Consider the following 20208-nt stretch of genomic DNA (forward strand, 5'->3'; position numbering starts at 1 on the left):
GGCCTCCTTCACTTGCAACACCTCTTTGGACATATTGAGAGTTCCCATGAACAGCTACCAAATGCAAATTCAACACTTGGAATCACCTCCAGACCTTTTATCTCCTTAATTTATCATGATATAAGGAGGAAACAGGCCACAGCTGGCCATGAAACTGCTTATCAGTCAATTGTCCCATTACTTTTGAGCCTGTGAAAATGGAGGGACTCTGTAAAAAACGGCTGTAATTCCTAAACGGTTAATGCAGTATTTTTCTTGAAGCCGTTGAATTAAAGCTGAAAGTCTACACTTCAGTCACATCTTGATTGCTTCATTTCAAATCCATTGTGGTGGTGTACAGAGGCAAAATTACCAAAACTGTGTCACTGTCCCAATATTTATGGACCTGACTGTATATTTTATGTTGTAATAACACATTGAATACTAAGTTTTTTTAAGATTTGTAGCTCTCCTTATGAAATTTATGTTAACATTAACCTGCGTAAATGTGTATATAGATGGGAGCAGTGGTGTCTCAGTGGTTGTACTCTTAAACGACAGCCACTTCCATCTCTTTCTTCCTTTTATTCACTTTTATTAACACTGAGTGTATAAAACGTTGCGAAGTGCGATTTACAGGACGTACCTGACTACACCAGGTCACAACTAATTTGCACATTACCTTCAATTGCACAATATCTCACTTCATGATCAAAATATGATCAAAGTACATTTCTGTATATTCTTTTTTTTAACCACCTCTGTTATTAATGTCTTATAGTTTATATATTTATATGACATGTTTTTATATTGGTCCAATGCTGCACAATATACTGCACAATTTTTAAACGTGCAGTTATTTTGGCATGTGCAGGTTACAAAAAGTAATTGCAGAATTGGCATTACATGCAAAGTACTGGATGGAAATGACACAGAATAAGCAACAGTTTGAAAGGATGCAGTTGGTTGGGTTTATGTCTCTAGGAGGAAGCACATGTTAGACTTCACCCTTCCCTATTGGTAGCTGTCGTATGATGGTGAGATTTGTCAGGTGAGTGGGAACTGTCAGGTGTCCAAATTGGCAGAAATGTGATAAAATGGTGGAAACTGGCTTCAACAAATATAATACCTGCCATTTGGTTGTATTAATTTGTACACAGTTGCCGTTCTCTTAATGACTTTCAGGTGTAGTAAATCATACAGCGCCTTTTTGCACTTGCAGGTAGAATTGCTCTAATTTGCATATTCATTAAGGCCAACACGCAAAACAAGCGCCATTCTATTTCACTCAGGTGAAACCCGAAATTCCCTGTAGACCCTTTTTTTTTGCAGGTTCTCTCGAGTCTGTACATGTTCTTACATATACAGTTTTTATATATAGCACATGCAAAGAAAAACCAAAGGCAAGTGAAGAATAGGAAGCTGACTCAAACTGAGCCATAGACGAGCCTGAGCTGATAACTAGGTTTCCACATTGATCGTTCTTCCTACAGTCCTGAAAAGCTTTAAGTAATTGCATTTATTAATGGAACGGGAGAAAAGTTTTGATGGATGAGCCCAAAATATGTTCTAAAGCCTGCCGTTCTGCTATGGCCTCGTTATTGATTGTTACTACTATTATTGACTTCTGCCTTTCTGGATGTCATAAACGTAAACACCGGTCTTCATCATGTAGTGTTTATGTGGAATGAAAGCCTGTCAAACACTGTAATATGATGATGATAATGATGAGGTACTATTGATAACTGGCTTGCTGATAGTTTTGGCATTCAAAGTAAGATTGAACAACTATATATTTTATGTCTAAGAGCCTGTATAAGAGCCTGTCAGAGGTGTCTATGGAAAATACTGCTGTACTTACTTCTCCTGTGTAATGAATGGATTGTAACCCAGTCAATATGCAGACTGTTATAAACCTCCCTTTGCATCTTTGAAGCCTCCCATTATGTTTAGCAGCTCCGAGTGATGTTCCATCAACAGGAAAATCATATTTGCGAGAGTGTGCACTCGACTCGTGTCTCCTCGCATTACTGTCTGGTTGTGAGCCTCTGCCAGTTTGCGGAATTAAATTACGCCTCTGCGAGTGATGAAATCTCTTTCAAAACAATTAGTTTGCATTATAAAATATGACGTTTAAACTCACGCAAATGATGACAGCTTTCTCTGGCCTGGAAACACACACACACATACACACATACACACTCACATGAGGCACATGAATACGCTATTGCTCATATATGACATTGCAGATATTGCAAATGAAAGTAAAGCAGACGTAATGCTGAACAAATTTCATATTCGATTTTTCAATTTGACGTGTATCAGCTGTGTGATGAGAAAGTATCACACAGCCTGGCCGGGCCAGGCTGAGAACTCGAGCAGGAGAAAATGTGATAATAGTGGTGAGATTTGGTTTTGCTGACAAATGTAATATCCACTGCTTACTGCAAATGCTATCAAAGCCCAGCATGTGCAGAAGTACAGGAGAGCTCTGGGTTCCTGCTGAGAACACAAAGTCTAAAAACTCCACTTCGCATTTGTGAACATCTGGCAACCAGTGAAAATCTACTAGCTTGGTTTCACACTAACACACTCTTCCAGTAACACACTCTTACACGGTTTACCCTCTGTGCTCTGGAGGGTGTAAAATTGTGTTTTTACACCCCAAAAGTAAAAATGTTTTAAAAAAAAAAAAACCTCAAGAAAAGATACATATATGGGACTGAATATGACTATGCATCTGTCCATCCCTCTATCTATTCATCCATCCATCCATCCTTCTGTCTATTTATTGAGCCATCATTGTCATCTATCCGGTCATCCATCCATCCATTCATCCATCCATCCATCCATCCATCCGTCAGGTTGTTTATCTGTTTTTCTTTCTATTCATCTAGCTGTCTGCCCATGCATTCAACTATCCATTCATTTATCTGTCTTTTTGTACATCTTTCCATCCATTCCAATCTTCTCTTCTTTGATTAATTTATCCCATCTTCTGTCAATCCAATCTATTCTTTTGCACACTTGTCCATACATGCATCCTGGCTATCTATCTAACTGTCCTTCTGTCCATCCATCCATCCATCCATCCATCTGTCCATCCATGCAACCATCCATCAGTCTATCTATCCACCCATTTATTAAGATTTGTGGCTGTATCTACACATCAGAGTATTTACTGCCGTCATTTCCATTTACACACTTAATAAAGATATTTTGATGTGTTTATTGCACCTTTGCACTTTTAGTGCTTTTAGGCTTTTAGCTCCATAATTTTCCACCTGGTGTATGTCCATTAAATTCTTAAATACCTCCACAACCTTTATCTCCTTTTCTCTCTCAGTCTCTTTTCTTTACTGTCTGTCAATTTCCTGGCCTCCATGCTCCTTCCTCTTTTGTGTTGTCTGCCCCCCTCTTCAATTCCACCCAGTCAATACTGTGGCTCTCTCCAGACCTCGCTGAAAAGCAGTCGCTCTGCACCTGGCCTTGCCATCACTCTAAATCAGACGAGTGTGTTTACCTCTGCTCCCCGACGCTCTGCCATCTGCCATACCATAATGTTCTTCATTCATTCAGACTAACCTGCTGATAGCAGTCTGGCTGCTGGAGGACACACCTGCAATCTGTAGCCTGTAGAATAGCTCCTACAATCCTGTCTTACAGGGTCACCTCGATAGCTTCCCAATTTCATGCACTGCTTACTGTGAATGTACGAGAGTGTGTTATAAAGCTGCCATGAGGACATTCCAATCAAAGTAATACATTTTTATAACAGATAACCAAGTGGCTTTATCAGATCCTTGGCCTGAATGCTTGATAGGAATGGCATGGCAGCAGACTAGAGAACACAACAGTTTTTTTGCCTGTTTATGATGAAAAATTAAGCCACAGCTCATCATTTTTGTTATATCATTGACAGGTTCTCTGGGTCGTGGATGAACACTTGCTGTAAAACCCAAACGTGCCATGGCGTCCCACTCCCCGCCATCCCCGTTATTAGATCTCAGACTGCAGCCGAGTTGGACCAGCCGCCACTCACCCACGTGGCTATGCCTCCTGTGGATCATCTGTGTGTGGGTCAGCCCAGCTTTGATGGCGCACCAGCACTCACACCCGCATTCGATCAAAATCCCAGGTGATATCACTCTCGGTGGGCTCTTCCCCGTGCACTCCAAAGGGCCCCTGGGTCAAGCATGTGGTGAGATTAAAAAGGAGAAAGGAATCCATCGTATGGAAGCCATGCTGTACGCACTGGATCAAATCAACAGTGACCCTGAGCTGCTGCCCAACATCACACTGGGCGCACGGATTCTGGACACGTGCTCACGAGACACGTACGCACTGGAGCAGTCGCTCACATTTGTCCAGGCGCTTATTCAGAAAGATACGTCTGATATCCGGTGCTCCAATGGTGAGCAACCAATCATACGCAAGCCGGAGCGTGTGGTGGGTGTGATCGGGGCATCAGCCAGCTCCGTCTCCATCATGGTGGCCAACGTACTTCGGCTCTTTGAGGTGAGTCAAGCGTGTATATGTGTGTGTGTGTGTGTGCTTATTAAGGTCACGTGACACTATTTGTCTTTATTAGCACCTGAAACTTTTGAAACAGGAAGTAGTTTGGGGAAAGTGATACTTTATTGGATGCATTCACTGTGTAATTAAAAAATTCATATGAAGATAGTAAGGTCTTGGAAAGATAGTAAAAAACATACCAAAGCCAGTGGTAGATCACTTATGTGATACGGTGTCTTAAGTGGGTTTACACTGTACAATTTTTGTCCCAATCACATATTGTAAAAGAACTTTTTGGTCCCGAGTTAAGACTGCTGTATAATGTGATTATCCACTTTAGTCCAAATGCGACCAATGATGGCTGACGACAAAGTTCTGGCAGTGTCAGAAAATTTGTTATTAAAATCTCAGCATGTGAGATATGCTACGATGGTCTTCTCAAAGCCACCAATAGGAGAACGTCATAGGGTGAGGCAAAACACAATGGACACTTACAAATATCATAATAGCAGGGGCAAAACATAAATGAAACATGCTAATGGACAGAAAAATTATCCTTATAACCTCAAGCTCTGTTTGGAGAATGTTTGTATTTATGCAAGCCCGTTTTCTGCATGAACCCAGATCATGCTGATGACATAAGCATGTAAATGACGTAAACGCAGGTCTATAGTTAGAGAATAATTCATCCTGTAATCTGACATGAACAGCACGGTCTGTTATAGAATTAAGCCAAGACTTTATTGGGGTCATCTTGTGTAGTGTGTAAATAATAATCTTAAAACACTGCTGAAATAAAACACAGAGGCTTTATTCTGACCAATATTACTTATATTTGTTGGATTATGTGAATGTGATGATTCATCCAAGTCACCACAACTGGACACAAATGGAACATCTCAGAAAATCACAACACACCATAAAACATTCAGTGATTGGTTAGCATATTGCAAGCCAATAAAACAACAATTAACATCCCACATATAGTGCGTCCCTAATGCCTCTCCATATCAGATATCCTTAACAAAAGAAGATGGATCAGCTAAATCAGTCTGTGAGTATCATAATTCCCAGAGATGTCTTGAATGTCTTTTCAAACTCCCAGAACATGTCTGTGGCTCCAGACATACATCCTTTACTCTCATAACTATATACCTTTTTACTGTACTTACTGGGTAATTCATAGTAGTTACTGGATAATATGCTTTACAATGAATAACTCAATAATAATACAAGATTTTAAGGGGCTGCAACAGACTGCTGAACTTTTTCCACTGAGTATACTGTGTGGTTAAATTTCTTTGGGCCTATTTTTGTGCAGACGTAATTTGCTGATTTTGCTAGAATGTTTCGGTGTAAGGCACTTCTTTCTATTTTAGCCCAGTTTTCGTGTTCAGAAATGAGCACGGATGCACTGCTTTGGGTCGTGTGGCGCAACACAGGTGCGACTTTGGAGATCTGCCTTTGCACTGGGATTTTCAAACCTACTTTGGGCCAAAACGCCTCCCGAGACCCACTCCTAGTGCTAATGCAGTGCCAGAACTGGCATTTCCCTGGCCTAATAGTCTTGTCCCATTTCTGGCACCCGTTTTAGTGCATGTACTTTATTTACAACTATATTTACATACTGCGCAAAAGTCTTAGGTACATGAACAAATTCTGCAAAGCAAAGATAAACAATAAAAACAAAAATAATAAAATGAAACTTTTCTACATATAAAAATGGACTATAAAGAACAGTGAACAATAAAAAAAGGGAAAAAGTTGATATTTGTGTCCATCATCTGAGGTACACTCAGGCAGTTTAGCAAGGATATTGGTTTGATAAGAAAATTGGTACGTTCTTCCAAGCTTGATGGAGAACCTGACAAAGTTCTCCTGGACACGCTGGCTATCACACTTGCTTCTGTTTCTTGCTCTCATTCTTCATTCTTCATGCCTTTATCTAAAAAGTGGTCTTTTACTTAAAATGTTATATTGTTTAATGACATTTAAACATTTCTCTGTAACATAAATTTTTTTTGGAAACTGAATGTTTGGAGAACTAAAATTTACTTTTTTTCTGCTGACACAATAATACAGAAGAGATAAAACAAACAAAATCTAAGACAAACATTCTATAAAAATTTGATCATATACATATACAGTGGGGTCCAAACGTCTGAGACCAAACTGAAAATCTGGGATTTTATTTTTCATTTAAAATTGGAAATAAACACAAGGTTTTAGAATGTTGAAATGTTTAAAACAAAGAAAGTAAATGTTCAATATCTTGAATATTTAATATTCAAGCTTCTGCACGATTTCTAGGTCTCTATACAAATGTAAGCAAATGTGTGATGTTGACCATGTTAACTGCTTTGTACCAAAGGTTAGATTTTCCTCATGTCTAATCGCTTCTATTAAAGCATGTGTTCAGACGACACACTGATGGATTTGATCTAAAATGGATCGTAAGGTTTAGCACAAACTTGTGGAGTCCATGCCAGCTCATTAAAACAAAAAGGGGATGTACCAAATACTTAAAAAAGTAATTCTTTGAAATTAAAAGTAAGTCTTTGAAAAAAAGAAAGTACTTTGAAATATTTCAAAGACTTTACTTTTCACTCAAGTTGTTGTCAATAATATAATTTGTCATGAAAATTGTTGTATTAAATTAGAAAAAAAGGCAAAATGGAGGCATTTTCACTAGTGGTTGGACCCCAAAAGTATTATTTTACAGTATACCATGAAACTGTCGAATTGTCGAATCTGATTGGTCAGAAGGTGTTGATTTAAACAATAGAAACTTCATTTGATTGTATATTCATCATCATCATCATCATCATCATCATCATCAACATCATCATCATCATCAACATCTTCTTCTTCTTCTTCAGTGAACTTCAACTTCAGTGAAGTTATAAGAAAAGCCACAGTGTAACTGTAACCCTAATTGTGCTCATCTGTAACTATGAATTTTCAATCGTGAGATCATTGTGGTGCATGGCAAGTTTTTGAACACTCTATATTTGACCATTTTTATTTAAATGCCCTCATTTTTAAATACTTAAAAATTTCAAAATTTAACCAGGAAATAGATTTGAATGAATAAAGAATTTTTTAACTGAACTGAGAAATTATAGAAATGACTTTATTTTAGTGGAACAATCTAGAGCTAATCAAATAGCCAAAGTTTTTATCGCTGTAATTAGATATTTTTGGCATATTAATGTTTTACAGTTAATATTAGCTGTAATATAATATATGTAATATAAGTTCCACCAAGATTTCGCTTTCCCCTTTTAATTGCTTTTTGGAATAATTTTGTGGGCTGTGGCTAGAATACTGATTAAACTAAATAAAACATTTAAAAAAGGTAACTGTTAGTATAACTGCGATAAAAATTTGCATATGATACATGAAATTATAGAAACTGTCATTTGAACTCTCCGACCTCTTGAACCTGATATAAATCCAGTAAATCAGCTTTGGCAAGGATGCTTAGCTGATTCCTCCATGGTGGTGAGGCTTGGCTCCAGTAGCCCAGGGCGGCTGTTAATTGACAAACATGTAATCAGTCAGGGTAACTAATCACGTCGACTAATCAGGCTCTCTCCTGTCCTCTGCTCCCTGAGGCTCCAGGTATTGGTTTGGTTTTCCTCTTAGTGGTGACACAAGATTGAGTGGAAAACACTAGCATTTTTTTTTTATGTCACAACTTTTCCCCCTAAACAGCAATGAAATGCTGGTGCAATAAAACGGGCTTAAAAGATCGCTTCCATCCTGATGAGGATCTTCTTACATTATGAGCTCCGAAGGATTTTTTGAAATGTCCAATCTGGCAAGACAGACTGCCGAAACACTGTCTGGCATCACAAAGCACCCCAGTGCATATTGACAAGTGTTTGATCTACATATCAAAAAATAGCCAGCTTTCTCTGGAGAGCGCCAGCTGGCTGAAATGTGTTCATGGCCAAGCTGACAGCAGTGTAAAACTACAAAAGACTACCTGAATATTTTATCCAAAAGGTCACCGCTGTTTCAGAAACAGAGCCTGTCTTCATCATTACAATGAAGCATGCAAACACAGTGAACAATGATTTAACATTTCAAATGGGGAATAATTCATTACATATGTTCATACGACAGCGCTGTTGAATTCTCGATTCTGAGTGGTCAGAAAACAACAGCTTTGACAGCAGTTCCACCTGCAAGTCAAATCACAGGTTTACTGTCTATGATTATCTTCCTGTAACAGCATGCTTCAAGTGTTTTATTCCTTACATCATGCCTGTATACGGTCAATCTAATACAAGCAAGTGTGCTGGTTGATATTGTAGCTACTGGTTCAAGCTGTATTTTGGACTGAGTAAAATAATGCATTTGAAGAGGAGTTCATTTAGCCTGCAGCAAACAGACAAGATTGCCAAGGATTGCCTTTATGTTTGGGCATTGCTGCCAAAAGAATTGCTCACTGATCCATGACCAGCACCAGGCCGCGCTCAGAAAAAGGAACACAAGGTATAGTGTATTCGTTGGAAAATAAAAGTATCTTCGGGGTAAACAAGTCATTCAGCCCAGTTCAATAGCACTCTTCGAAAACTCTCCTCTCGCTTGCAGCCTTGTTCAAGGGCTCGGCTCTCTCACTGTCTTCTTCTGCTGTGATGGCTTGCAGAGAAAGTACAGAATCTCTGTGACAAATTTGTTGATTTGCACCCCAGTAAAAGCTCATATCTCAGCTGCTCCTGCTTGGACTTCCTCTACACTCTAATCCATCCTACACGGGTCTTATATAAGACGGTGAATTAGAAAGAACGAGGTTTTAGGAGGGAGAAAGACTGAGCACATGTACAGCTCTGCTACTGTTTACCTTCAGTTTGTTCAGAAGAGAAAAGAGAACTTGATTTGATGAGAGACTAATCTGCTCTAATGGAACATGAAGGCAGCGTCAGTGCTGGATGTTAGTGTCGGGGTTACTCTTTTACAGACAGTTCTACTTAAGCTCCACATCACTTCATCACTTCTATAAATGTCTCATAAGAGCATCTGTTATAGCATATTGCAAGAACTCAGAAATATTAGGTGTGTTTGCACCAGTGTAACCATTTCAGGCTCCATTTTCAGGAGCTTAGAAACTTTTATATGATTTCCGATGGATAAACCTTTACAGGAACCTGAGAACTTTAGATGTTATCACCAGTAGGACCTTTTCAGGAACTCTGAAACTGTAGGTGTGTTTGTACTGGTGGAACCTTTTCAGGAACTTGGCAAATTTTATGTGTGAAGTTACTTGATAAACATTTGATAGACTTGATAGACAACTCAAGAACTTTAGGTATGCTTCGACTGAAGGAGAGAGTTTCTGCATGTAATCGCTGGAGAATAAGCTATTTATGAAGAATATCCAAACACATCAGGTTTTTTATCAGGTTTGTGGAACATTATGCTATGGAATGATGAACATTCAAGTTTCTGTCAGTGGGCTGATCTAAAAAAAGAATGATGTCCTACTGGTTCAGAGGAAATGCAAATAAGGGAGACAATGGCAGTTGTCCATATGAGAACATCTGTCTTTAGCAAAGCCACTAATTAGACGTCCAAAATATACAGCCAGAAGCAGAAGAGAGACAAAAGCAAGGAGTCCAGCAGAGCTGAGGACCGGCAGCTTCATTAAACCAGACCCTTTTTACGTCTGAGTACAGAGAAGCAGTGAACTGCTGCCTGTCATTATTCCAGTTCGAGGCCTGCTCGTTGAAGCGCAGACAAAACCTCAGCAATCGCCTCGTTCTGTTTATCAGGTGTGTGTTTTTCCTGTTTGCTGCTTTAATGTGCACAAAGCGTTTATTCGATGCCCGTTTAGCATAACAAAAGCCTCAGTGCTGATGTGTGCTAGAGTGTTCAGCTGCGCCGCTCAGCTTGGAATAGTACAATATCATAAAACAAATTGTGCGCACTCAGAAGTGACAATATTGGTGAATTTCACAGGCTTTGATGTTTTAGGGACAGGTGTTTGGGTGTCATACTGCCTTTGTGGCATCCTGTCATGCCATTTTCTCAGTTAATGTTTATTTAATGAATTTGCAAAATATTGTTAAAGTTAGTCATTTTTAGCACCTACTGCTGCACATGAGAGGAATTGCAATTACAGTAAAAACACTTTCACATCCATTTTGATACTTCATATGCTATATGGGTTTAGTATTCTGATCATGAGATGAGCAGCTCTGTTTCAGCTGAGGACTCGGCTAATTTCAGGTGTAACGTGCAGAAGTTAAGACACAAGTGCATAAACTCAGCGTGAAGTGTAATCCAAGAATCACTGTTCATAGCTGGGGTCAAGACACAGGCAGATAGCTTAACATCAGGATAATCTGTAATCAAAACACGAAAACAGACAAGGTTCCAAACCAGGAAGTACTAGAACACACAAAGCACAGGCAACAGAGGAAACTGCAGCTTGCACTTTTGCAGCCTTCAAGTCCTCCTCAGAGGTTCAGAGTTCGGAGATTGTGATCATGACGTTGTGTGTGTTCAAGTGGTTTTTGTCTGATAAAATGGATAATTTTTTTTTTGTATCATCAGTGACAAGATGTTTATTGTGCTTTACTGAAAGAAAATTAAACTATACCTGTACTGAATAGTTAACATATAAAATTACTTTTTAAAATCTTACTGTCTGCTCTAGGCATCACATTCATATTGGCCGCCACCATTATTTCTTATTATGGACATACACTCAACTCGGAAAGTCGGGGTTTATAGAAAAAACAGGTCCAGAGTTGTAATTACGACATTGTGGTGGCGTTAAAGTGCTCTCACCTTGTAATTACGATATTTCCATCAGGACTTGAAGGCAGCATTAATGAGACAAAAGCATGATAAGACTTCGCAAAGAGGAAGAGAAACAACAGAGTAGAAATAACTAAGCTAATCAAGGCGAGACACAGAACAGGTGAACACATTAGGGTAATCAATCATGTCATGACAGGGCTGGAGACAAAACAACAAAACCAAAACAAAAGCTCATGGAGTGACCTCAAAACAATACTACACAAGCGTGTGGCAAAATATTACCTAAAATGAAGAAACTAGAGAATAGCACTGCAAAAAATCATGTTTTTTCTAAATTGTCTTTTAATTTATATGATTACTGCAGGTCTAGGAACACATTTACATATTGCAAACTCCACCTTTAAAGCAATGCTTGGTATTTTTGTAGTGTTTAATGGCTATTTAGCTGAGTGTGTTTCTTTTTTGCGTTAAGGTTGATTCGGGGTGAACATCAGCTGAGCTCTGTCAGGCATTTTGAGGCCGAGATCACACTGAGGTTATCACTTCCTGTGCTAAGCTAAAGTCAGCGTGTTCTCCTCACAACACACACCACCTTGACATAATGATGAGTAATGTGTCTAGGACTTAAATGCACTGCATAGACACATACACACACACACAAACACACACACTAATCCTTCTTTTTCACACAATTGCACATTCCCCACCAGGCGCAAACACCATATACACACACACGCCACTTCTGTCCTAAGGTTTTAGCAGCTCTGTATACCCGAGAGTGAGAGAAATCACTGTGAGAGGCCGGAAGTCTCTCACTCTGGGGCATAAGATTCTTTTTGAATGAGGAGACATTTGCACTTCAGTCCAGGGCCTTAGGGTCCTCAATTTTTCAACAAGCTGTCATGTGTCCCAACGCCTCAGTAATATCCATCACAATCTTTCATCTTTTAGGGGCCATATGGAGGTAGCTGCTGCGTAACTCTTGAGAGTCATTTGAATCTGACACTTTAAATACCCCTGAACATAGAATTTTAAACCATTAAAGTAATCTATGCAGAATAATAATATACTTTATATTTTTTAATGCCCAAGAAACTACTAAAAGTGGCTTAGGAATATCTCTATATCATTACCTTCATAAAAACAGTGGCCAAGTCCATGAATATGCATGAACTGCACTTTGGAAACACCCCTGTGTCCTCCTGCCATTGCTAATAGCCAGCCAGCTAGTTAATTGCTAGTTAGGCTTGTGAGGCAGACTTCTAACTGTTGCTAGAGAGGCTTCCTCACTAATATGGAGAGGTCATTTGACTGACATTACAAACGACCAACAACAGAATATTCTGAGGCTCTTTAAGTGTGTCATGTTATTTTTTAAACCCAGTAACACTATATCTTGCTCTGAAAAGCTTTCTGTGTTTTCAGTTGTGCAGTCGTAAGTGGTTGTTTATGTAACGAATCAGAGACAGAGCTCCAGTTACAGAGTTTAATAAAAATAGGAGCAAAAATCAGGCACTAACAAGTCCAAAATTCAGTTTACTGGTAAACAGAAATATCGAAAACAACAAGCGTATTAAGAGCACAACTTACCTTCAAACAATCTTGCTATATTAATAATCTTATGCCTAGGAATTACAGACTAGTACAGTTATTGAAAATTATGTCGCCTTGAATAGCTCTATGCTAGCTAGTTGGTTTCAAAAAGAAATGGGAAAAATGTCCTGTTTGGTTAATCCTCTTTCTCACCATAGCAGTGGTTAGCCTGTAAAATATAGTTAAACAAATACAAAGGATGCATACAAATATCCAAATATGGAGGATGCTGGTCTCTGCTGGCCTTTTATGAATATCATTACTGTGCAAAACAATGTTATTCAACACATATATCAGCTGTGCTCTATGTATGTCCTGTTAATCAGCCGTAAATGGGCATTTGGGGAACTGTCATAAAATATATTAGGGGGCCCAAACTCAAAAACCCATTGGCAGCTATGCCTCAGGAGGCATGGCAGATTTACTGTAGGATACCTAGGCAAAGGTCAAAACACTTCTGGGCACAAAAAAAAAAAAGTCAGAAATTCCAGGCTCAGAAATGCACAGCCAGCAAAAAGTGGCAAGACTTCACAACGAGCCCTCTTAACATGCAGTTTAAATAGAGATATTAACTAAAGTGGATTGCAAACCAGTGTGCAGCCATATCAGTGACCTCTTGTGGGCGGAGGGAGAAGTGTAGGTATCACACTTTTTCATTGCTACATTTCTGCCTTTAAGATTCAGAAGGAGTCTTCGAAGGTGAGAATGTCTGCTAGTAAACTAGCTTGCGTTAGTCACGGGTTGACACACGTGGGATTTTAGTGTCAAAGCCTTGATTCTCTGTAGTTTATTTAAGAGTAACCAAAACATCACTAATGTTAGCTAAGTTAGCTAGCTACCTGGAACCAGCTTTCACTGCCTTCCCATCCATAAATTTGGAGTTGGTTAATTGCTGAATGTACAGATGGCATAAAGACCGCAAAATCTAAATAATTAATAAAGTAACTGGAATGACTTACTCTAGTATTGAAAAGTTTGATTAAACTGCATAAGAACATCTTTGGTAAAAACTAATATTCCTCATATCTGTTTCATATTAGAGTGTTTTGAGTTTGTTATACGTGTATAGTCGTGCATTTCAAACTGCCCTTAAACGTCCCAGAATTAGTCAGATTCAACGAATCAGGAGTTACAGATGTGTATCACAGATGTGGTGGATAGTCGTTAACTTGAAAAATGCTCCAGTATTCCTTTAATTGAATTTGTAATAATTTGCCATCTTGTGATTTCAATTTGTCCCCATTTAAATTTAAACCACTGTTTTCCTACGTCTTATTTTTCAAACAAACATCAAACAAGGGTTTTATACTTGAGGGAACTGTCAGAAAAACTGGCCCATTCGTGACGACTCCCCCGTGAACAGTTTGATACTGTGTATTTAAGGGCTTTTGCCAGAAGAGACAACAGGCTTCACGCTACATGAGTGTTTCTCAGCTCCACCACGAGATCCAGACAAAGCCCTACGCCTCAGTTCACTTCTCTCTCACAGACACACACTGACAGGTTTCACACAGCGCACAGCTTAATGACATCGTCTTTACCAGGAGCTGTTGAACAGAGGCTGAGGAGCGAGATAAACCATCAGGCAGCTGATAGCTGGAGAATTAGAGAAACCCCCCGGGACATTAAGCCTCTCAGACCCACAGCTAAATTTACTGCTGTACACACAGAAAGAGAGATATAAGAGTGTGTGTGTGTGTGTGTGTGTTTGTGTGTGTGCAGGTCCATAAGTAGAACATATAGGATAGAGGGGCATTTAGGATTCATGGGGGAGCAGATGGGAATCGTTACACACAAATGCTATTTTGCATTCCAAAAATATATAAAAAGATAAGTATAGCCCAATGTTATACTATACGATGATCCATAAATACAAAAAACAGGGTACTCACCCTCTGACCTTCGATTTTTCAAAACCGCACTAAAATCAAGCTAGCATCTACTATACCTGAAGTATAGGCTATTATTATAGGGCTGTGAAAGTAAATGATAATGAGCAATGGTGGAAGAATCATAAATCATCAGCTCAGCCAACAGACATGTTAAAGCTCAAGTGTGTTTAACCCACTCCTATGTTTCAGTTGCCTGGAAAATTAAATAACTAGGCTAAAAAGTGGAGGTCAGTGCAATTTAACTAAAATTTTTTATCATTTAAAAGTACGTCATGCTAGTTGTCTAGTTAAGAGGGTGACTGCATGATTGGGGTGCCATTTGTGTCCAACTGATATTGCATTTACATACATATACGTATGCAAGGTGTAGATATTTTAACAAAGGTAAAGTGTCCTTCACAACAACAAAAATAAGTTAAACCTAGAAGATGGTTTTCTTTTCTGATACCGATCCTGATACTGGAACCCTGAGTATCAGTCAATCTGACGTATCACTAATGCAATATTTATTCTTGAAAAACTACTAAGCTTCAAATGCTAATTTAATTCAAGCGCTTAAAAAATGTAGCTAAAAAAACACGACCAATCCTGGGTTTCTCACTGGTTCCATCTCTACTTAAAACAGTAACTGCTTTATCCTGATCAGGGTGGTGATGGATCCGGAGTCCATCCTAATAACACTTAGTGTGAAGCAGGAATGCCCGAGGATGGGATGCCAGTTCATCACAGGATGCCATGCACACACACTTTCATACCTAGGGCCAATTAACGTAGACAATCCCCTACTGGCATTTTTTTGTGAGGCAGAAGGAAACCAGAGAACCCCGAGGAAACCCACAGCGACACAGAGAACATGCAGAGGAAGTCTATACAGGATCGAACCCATCTCAGGATCGAACTTGGGTATCGAACACTTCTTTCACAAATACTCCTTCATTATTAAAACAGACAAATGGTTTTAAATGTTTAAAAGTTTGAAATCTGACTTTCTAAATGTGGCATAAATATTCTCTAATAGTGTACATGTTCTTGCATTGCCATTATAACCTCCTCTAACCTTTTTGCATATCCCCTCAGCAGCTCTCGGATCCTCTCAGTTGTAAATTTCTTCCCAATTTTTTCCGGACATCTCTGTTCTAACTTGCTCAGATTGCTTGGCTGACCTTTGCTTCTGCTTCTTGACTTTTCTGTTATAACTCTTCCAGCTTTCGGCCTTCTTCAAATTAAATCTCGGAGACCGAGAGTGTTGTGACAAACCTTTGACATCTTTTTATTGGCTCTTTTCAAATGATTTTTTTTGGGGATTGTTTGGTTTGTGGGCTTGTTTCAGGATACATATAGATTTTATTTTTAACCTTATAGGTCTTTTTTTGTAGAAAAATTGTAGAAAGAAAGAAAGAGGGGAAAAGAGGTAACATTTTCTTTTTCCTTCGGAGATGCACATTTCTGCACGCAAATGAATGACAAAGGAAAAACTGGAGTTCCTTGGACAATGTATTTTCTGGATGCAGAACATACAGCATGAGGCAGTGTAAGTGTGTGATAGGAAGAGAGAGAATGTATGAGGGTGAAAAAAAGTGTTTTTTAGAGATTTTGTGCGTGTGTGTGTGAGAGAGAGAGAGAGAGAGAGAGAGAGAGAGACAGACAGAGACAAAGAGAGGGGATAAGGAAGCTCACGAGTGTTTTAACTTTAATGTTTTGTTGCTGGAAGCTTCTGGAATACTGCATTAACAACCACTATATACTGTAGAGCATATGTTAGTCTAACTAATGTACAGATGTTTCATTATCATGCTGCTCTGCTCTTCTTTATTGAACACATTCACAGCATGTTAAAGTGGCTCTGCAAAAAAAAATGTCTCCATGGAAACTTCAGGTTGAGCAACTTTCTTTAATTGTACCTGAATTAAAGGTTTTTAGATGACAGATAAACGTCTGTTCACTGTTCTTAAATTTAATTCTTCTAACAAGGAACTTGTGGTGGTTAGAAAACTGATAAATGTCTGTGTAACTCAGTGTGCATTTTCTCAGGCATATGGTAATATTTACATTGCATTAATTGGCAGTCATAACAATTCATTAATTTGGAAGACACTTTTTATCCAACGTGGCTTAAGCAGTTGTGGGTTTAAAGCTGTGCTCATGCTGGCTCTCTGGCAGTCTGGCTACATGAAATCACAACCAGTGATAATCAGCTACTACTGCAGTATTTAAAGGGACTCTTCAACTAAAACAAACAGGAAACTGAGTCTTTCACATATGATGTATTTATTCTATTTTGACAATGCTTTTATGCTTGATATTAGAAGCAGTTTTGAGTTTTTCTGCCTCTAACATACTTCGACACCTCAACTTTAAGAAACCATAAATTTATTTCACCTAAATGATATGTACTTTTTTAACCTTGACTTGGCTATCTTCCTGCAGTGTTGTGTAAGGAGCCAGTTTAACAAACATGGCGGTATAATTTCCAACCATTTATAACATTATCTGGATAGTATTGATGGTTTATCAGAAGGAATGCAGAGTAAGAATTAAGAATTAAGAATTAAGAGTAAGGGGGTAATCGTGGCCTAATGGTTAGAGAGTTGGACTTGTAACCTGAAGGTTGTGGGTTCAAGTCTCAGGTCTGGCAGGGATTGTAGGTGGGGGGAGTGAATGACCAGCGCTCTCTTCCACCCTCAATACCATGACTGAGGTGAGACCCTTGAGCAAGGCACTGAACCCCCGACTGCTCCCTGGGTGCTGCAGCGAAAAAAAAAAACAAACAAAAAAAAAGGGCTGCCTACTGGTGTGTGTGTGCGCGCGTGTGTGCGCGTGTGTGCGCACTTGGATGGGTTAAATGCGGAGCACAAATTCTGAGTATGGGTCACCCTTGGCCACACATCACTTCACTTCACTGTACAGTGTAACTGCCTGACAATAAACTCTCCAATCTTGAATAGCTATGTGCCATATAGTGTAATGGAAATAAATCTAATCAATTCAGTTTGTAAGCAGATACCAGCTCTCAAAATGTTCATGATAGAAATCTTTAACTTTCACTTTTGGGGGTAATCAGACTTTAAAATACTACTCTTTGTGGTTCAGATACATGTGAAAGCCTATATTAAAAATACTGTTTAAAACAAACAACATTATAGATGGAGAAAAAACATGACAGCTAAAATTCAACACATCAGCTTTAGCTACTTTTGGGTTGTTAAGGCTGTGATATTTTATTACTGAATTAAACCCTGTTCTTATTGACAGCTAAACCACAGATAAAAAAAATGTCCTTGCTAATGATGTTGAGTTGATGGTAGGATCTGAGCGTTACAACACAGACAGATTCTCATTATGCGAAATCATTATGCTTTTGCAGTCGGTTGAAAAGCAACAGCTGGATTGTTGCATGTGACTTTTTTTGAGTCTTCGTATCTTCCCAGCTAACAATTTTATGTTAGCAACACATTTTCTAAATGTTATGGTTCTAAGAACATTTCTGAGAACATTTCTGTATAACATTCCTACAGCATTAACACTAGCATTTCTATTACATTAGATTTTGTCTAACTTTTTTTAGATTTTGGGAACTTTTTGGGTAAAATGTGATATATATATATATATATATATATATATATATATATATGATCATTATGTCTACATGAATTTGTCATATGGCATGTTGATGTTATACAGTAAAATGGGAGAGCTAGAAAGGGAATGAAGCAGAAATATTTTGCATGATTTTATTGTTTTCAGTAAGAACTTGGTCTATTTTTTTTTAGTCCCTCAGCATGGCTAGAAGTGGAATATTTAAAGTCTGTTTTGTTCACTTTTATGAATCCATTGAGCTACAACACGGGTTTGTAGCTGCATGTAAAGCCTCTGATTAGAAGGGCTGTCTAATTAATTATCACAACTACAGCTCTGGGGTGAAGCTAGTGGTTTGCTGTGAGCGTGCTCAACTTCCCGTGAACCTCAGTTTGCCTCGGTGTGTTGATGAAGCTCACAGAGTGGACGATTCATCTGGAGGAAATGTTAGCAAAATGGAGAGGGACAGACATGCAAGGTTGATTGATTGCTTTATTAATGTTTAGAGGGAAAATCTGTCACATTACATTGAAAAAAAAATCATTGCAGTCAACACACACACATCAAAACTTCAAGGAATACAGAAGACTACTTTAGGGTACGAGGTAAGCAAGTTCACTGCAAAATTATTGGCACCTTTCAAAAGAACATTGTATCATTGCTGATTGTGCATGTTCCTGAAGGGTGCCAATAATTTCTGAGTTGACTCTATGTGCGCAGGATGACCAAAATACTATGTCCTCTTATATAGGCAACCACACATATACACACACGCACAAACACACTCACACACACACACACACAGCAAAATCCAGCTCTAGGGATTTTACAGCAAGTATCTCCTGTAAGCATTCCCACAGCACATACATCATGCATTATACAAAAGCTCTGGGGCTGAATTAACACCTAATGTTCATATAAATCCAGCTGAATAAAAGTAAACAGCGTGAATTCAGCACTGAGGATTTGGTGCTGCACATTGATGCATCATGCCTACATGAACGCATTCCCAAATAATGGATATAGCACATTTTTCACTATGTATTGTGCATATGAATCATTTGCAGGTCATCAGTTGAGAGCAACGAGGGTAGATTAGCCACGAAGTAATTAAAGTTGATCTCATACATAATCTACATCCAGGTTGTCAGGAATCTCACGTACACTTGCAATCTATAAACATGACGAAAAACTTCACAGTGTAGCTAAACATGGTATCCATGTCACAAATAAAATTTTAAAAATATTACTATAACTCTTATCTTTTTCGTCAGGCGTCTAAATTCAAATTAGCTGTAAAAATCCAGTCGGATTTTTATGGGTTATATGTAAGGAATGTGGACTAATCTGTATGGGATGTAAGGATTTTTATGAGTTAGTCATTAAAGTGTATTATACCACAGTTCTGCTGAATTCTTGAATTTGATTGGTCAGAAGGTGTTGATTAATTTTCGGTAACAGCAGCTCTGACAGTCGTTCTGGCTGCAAGGTTTATATTAATGCGTTCATTCTAATACATTATTTCTTTTGTTACAATGCTGGGCTGGTAACAGTGACTCTGCTTTGTGTTTTTAATATTGATTATTTTCCTATAACAGCAAGCCCTATTGTGTTTTATTCCTTATACATATTATTATATTCTGATTACATTCTTATTCTACAGAATATTATGTTTGGGAATTTCATGGAATCCTGTTGGTTTCGTGGGATTTTTATGTGCACTTCATGACATTTTGAGGCATCTTTAATTGCAGGCTATCTATCTATATCATAATTGTTCATGTTGTCTCGTACATACTCAGTGAACTGTGTTGAACACAGCACAGAACCTCATGGATGAGAACCCATGAGGTCCTATAAGCCCAGATTGATAATACAT

At 38.5% G+C, this 20208-nt stretch overlaps 1 protein-coding gene across 1 annotated transcript in view; it reads left to right on the top strand.

Annotated features, from left to right (window-relative positions):
• The window catches only part of grm6a (glutamate receptor, metabotropic 6a), a 65578-nt gene that overhangs the window by 8458 nt on the left and 36912 nt on the right, over positions 1–20208 (top strand). Inside the window, exon 2 of the mRNA XM_026928341.3 lies at positions 3902–4497. Coding sequence (XP_026784142.1) covers positions 3949–4497 — 549 coding nt within the window. The 5' untranslated portion in view covers positions 3902–3948. The remainder of the gene's footprint in view (positions 1–3901; positions 4498–20208) is intronic.

Source organism: Pangasianodon hypophthalmus, chromosome 8 (assembly GCF_027358585.1).
Source record: "Pangasianodon hypophthalmus isolate fPanHyp1 chromosome 8, fPanHyp1.pri, whole genome shotgun sequence".
NCBI lineage: Eukaryota > Metazoa > Chordata > Actinopteri > Siluriformes > Pangasiidae > Pangasianodon > Pangasianodon hypophthalmus.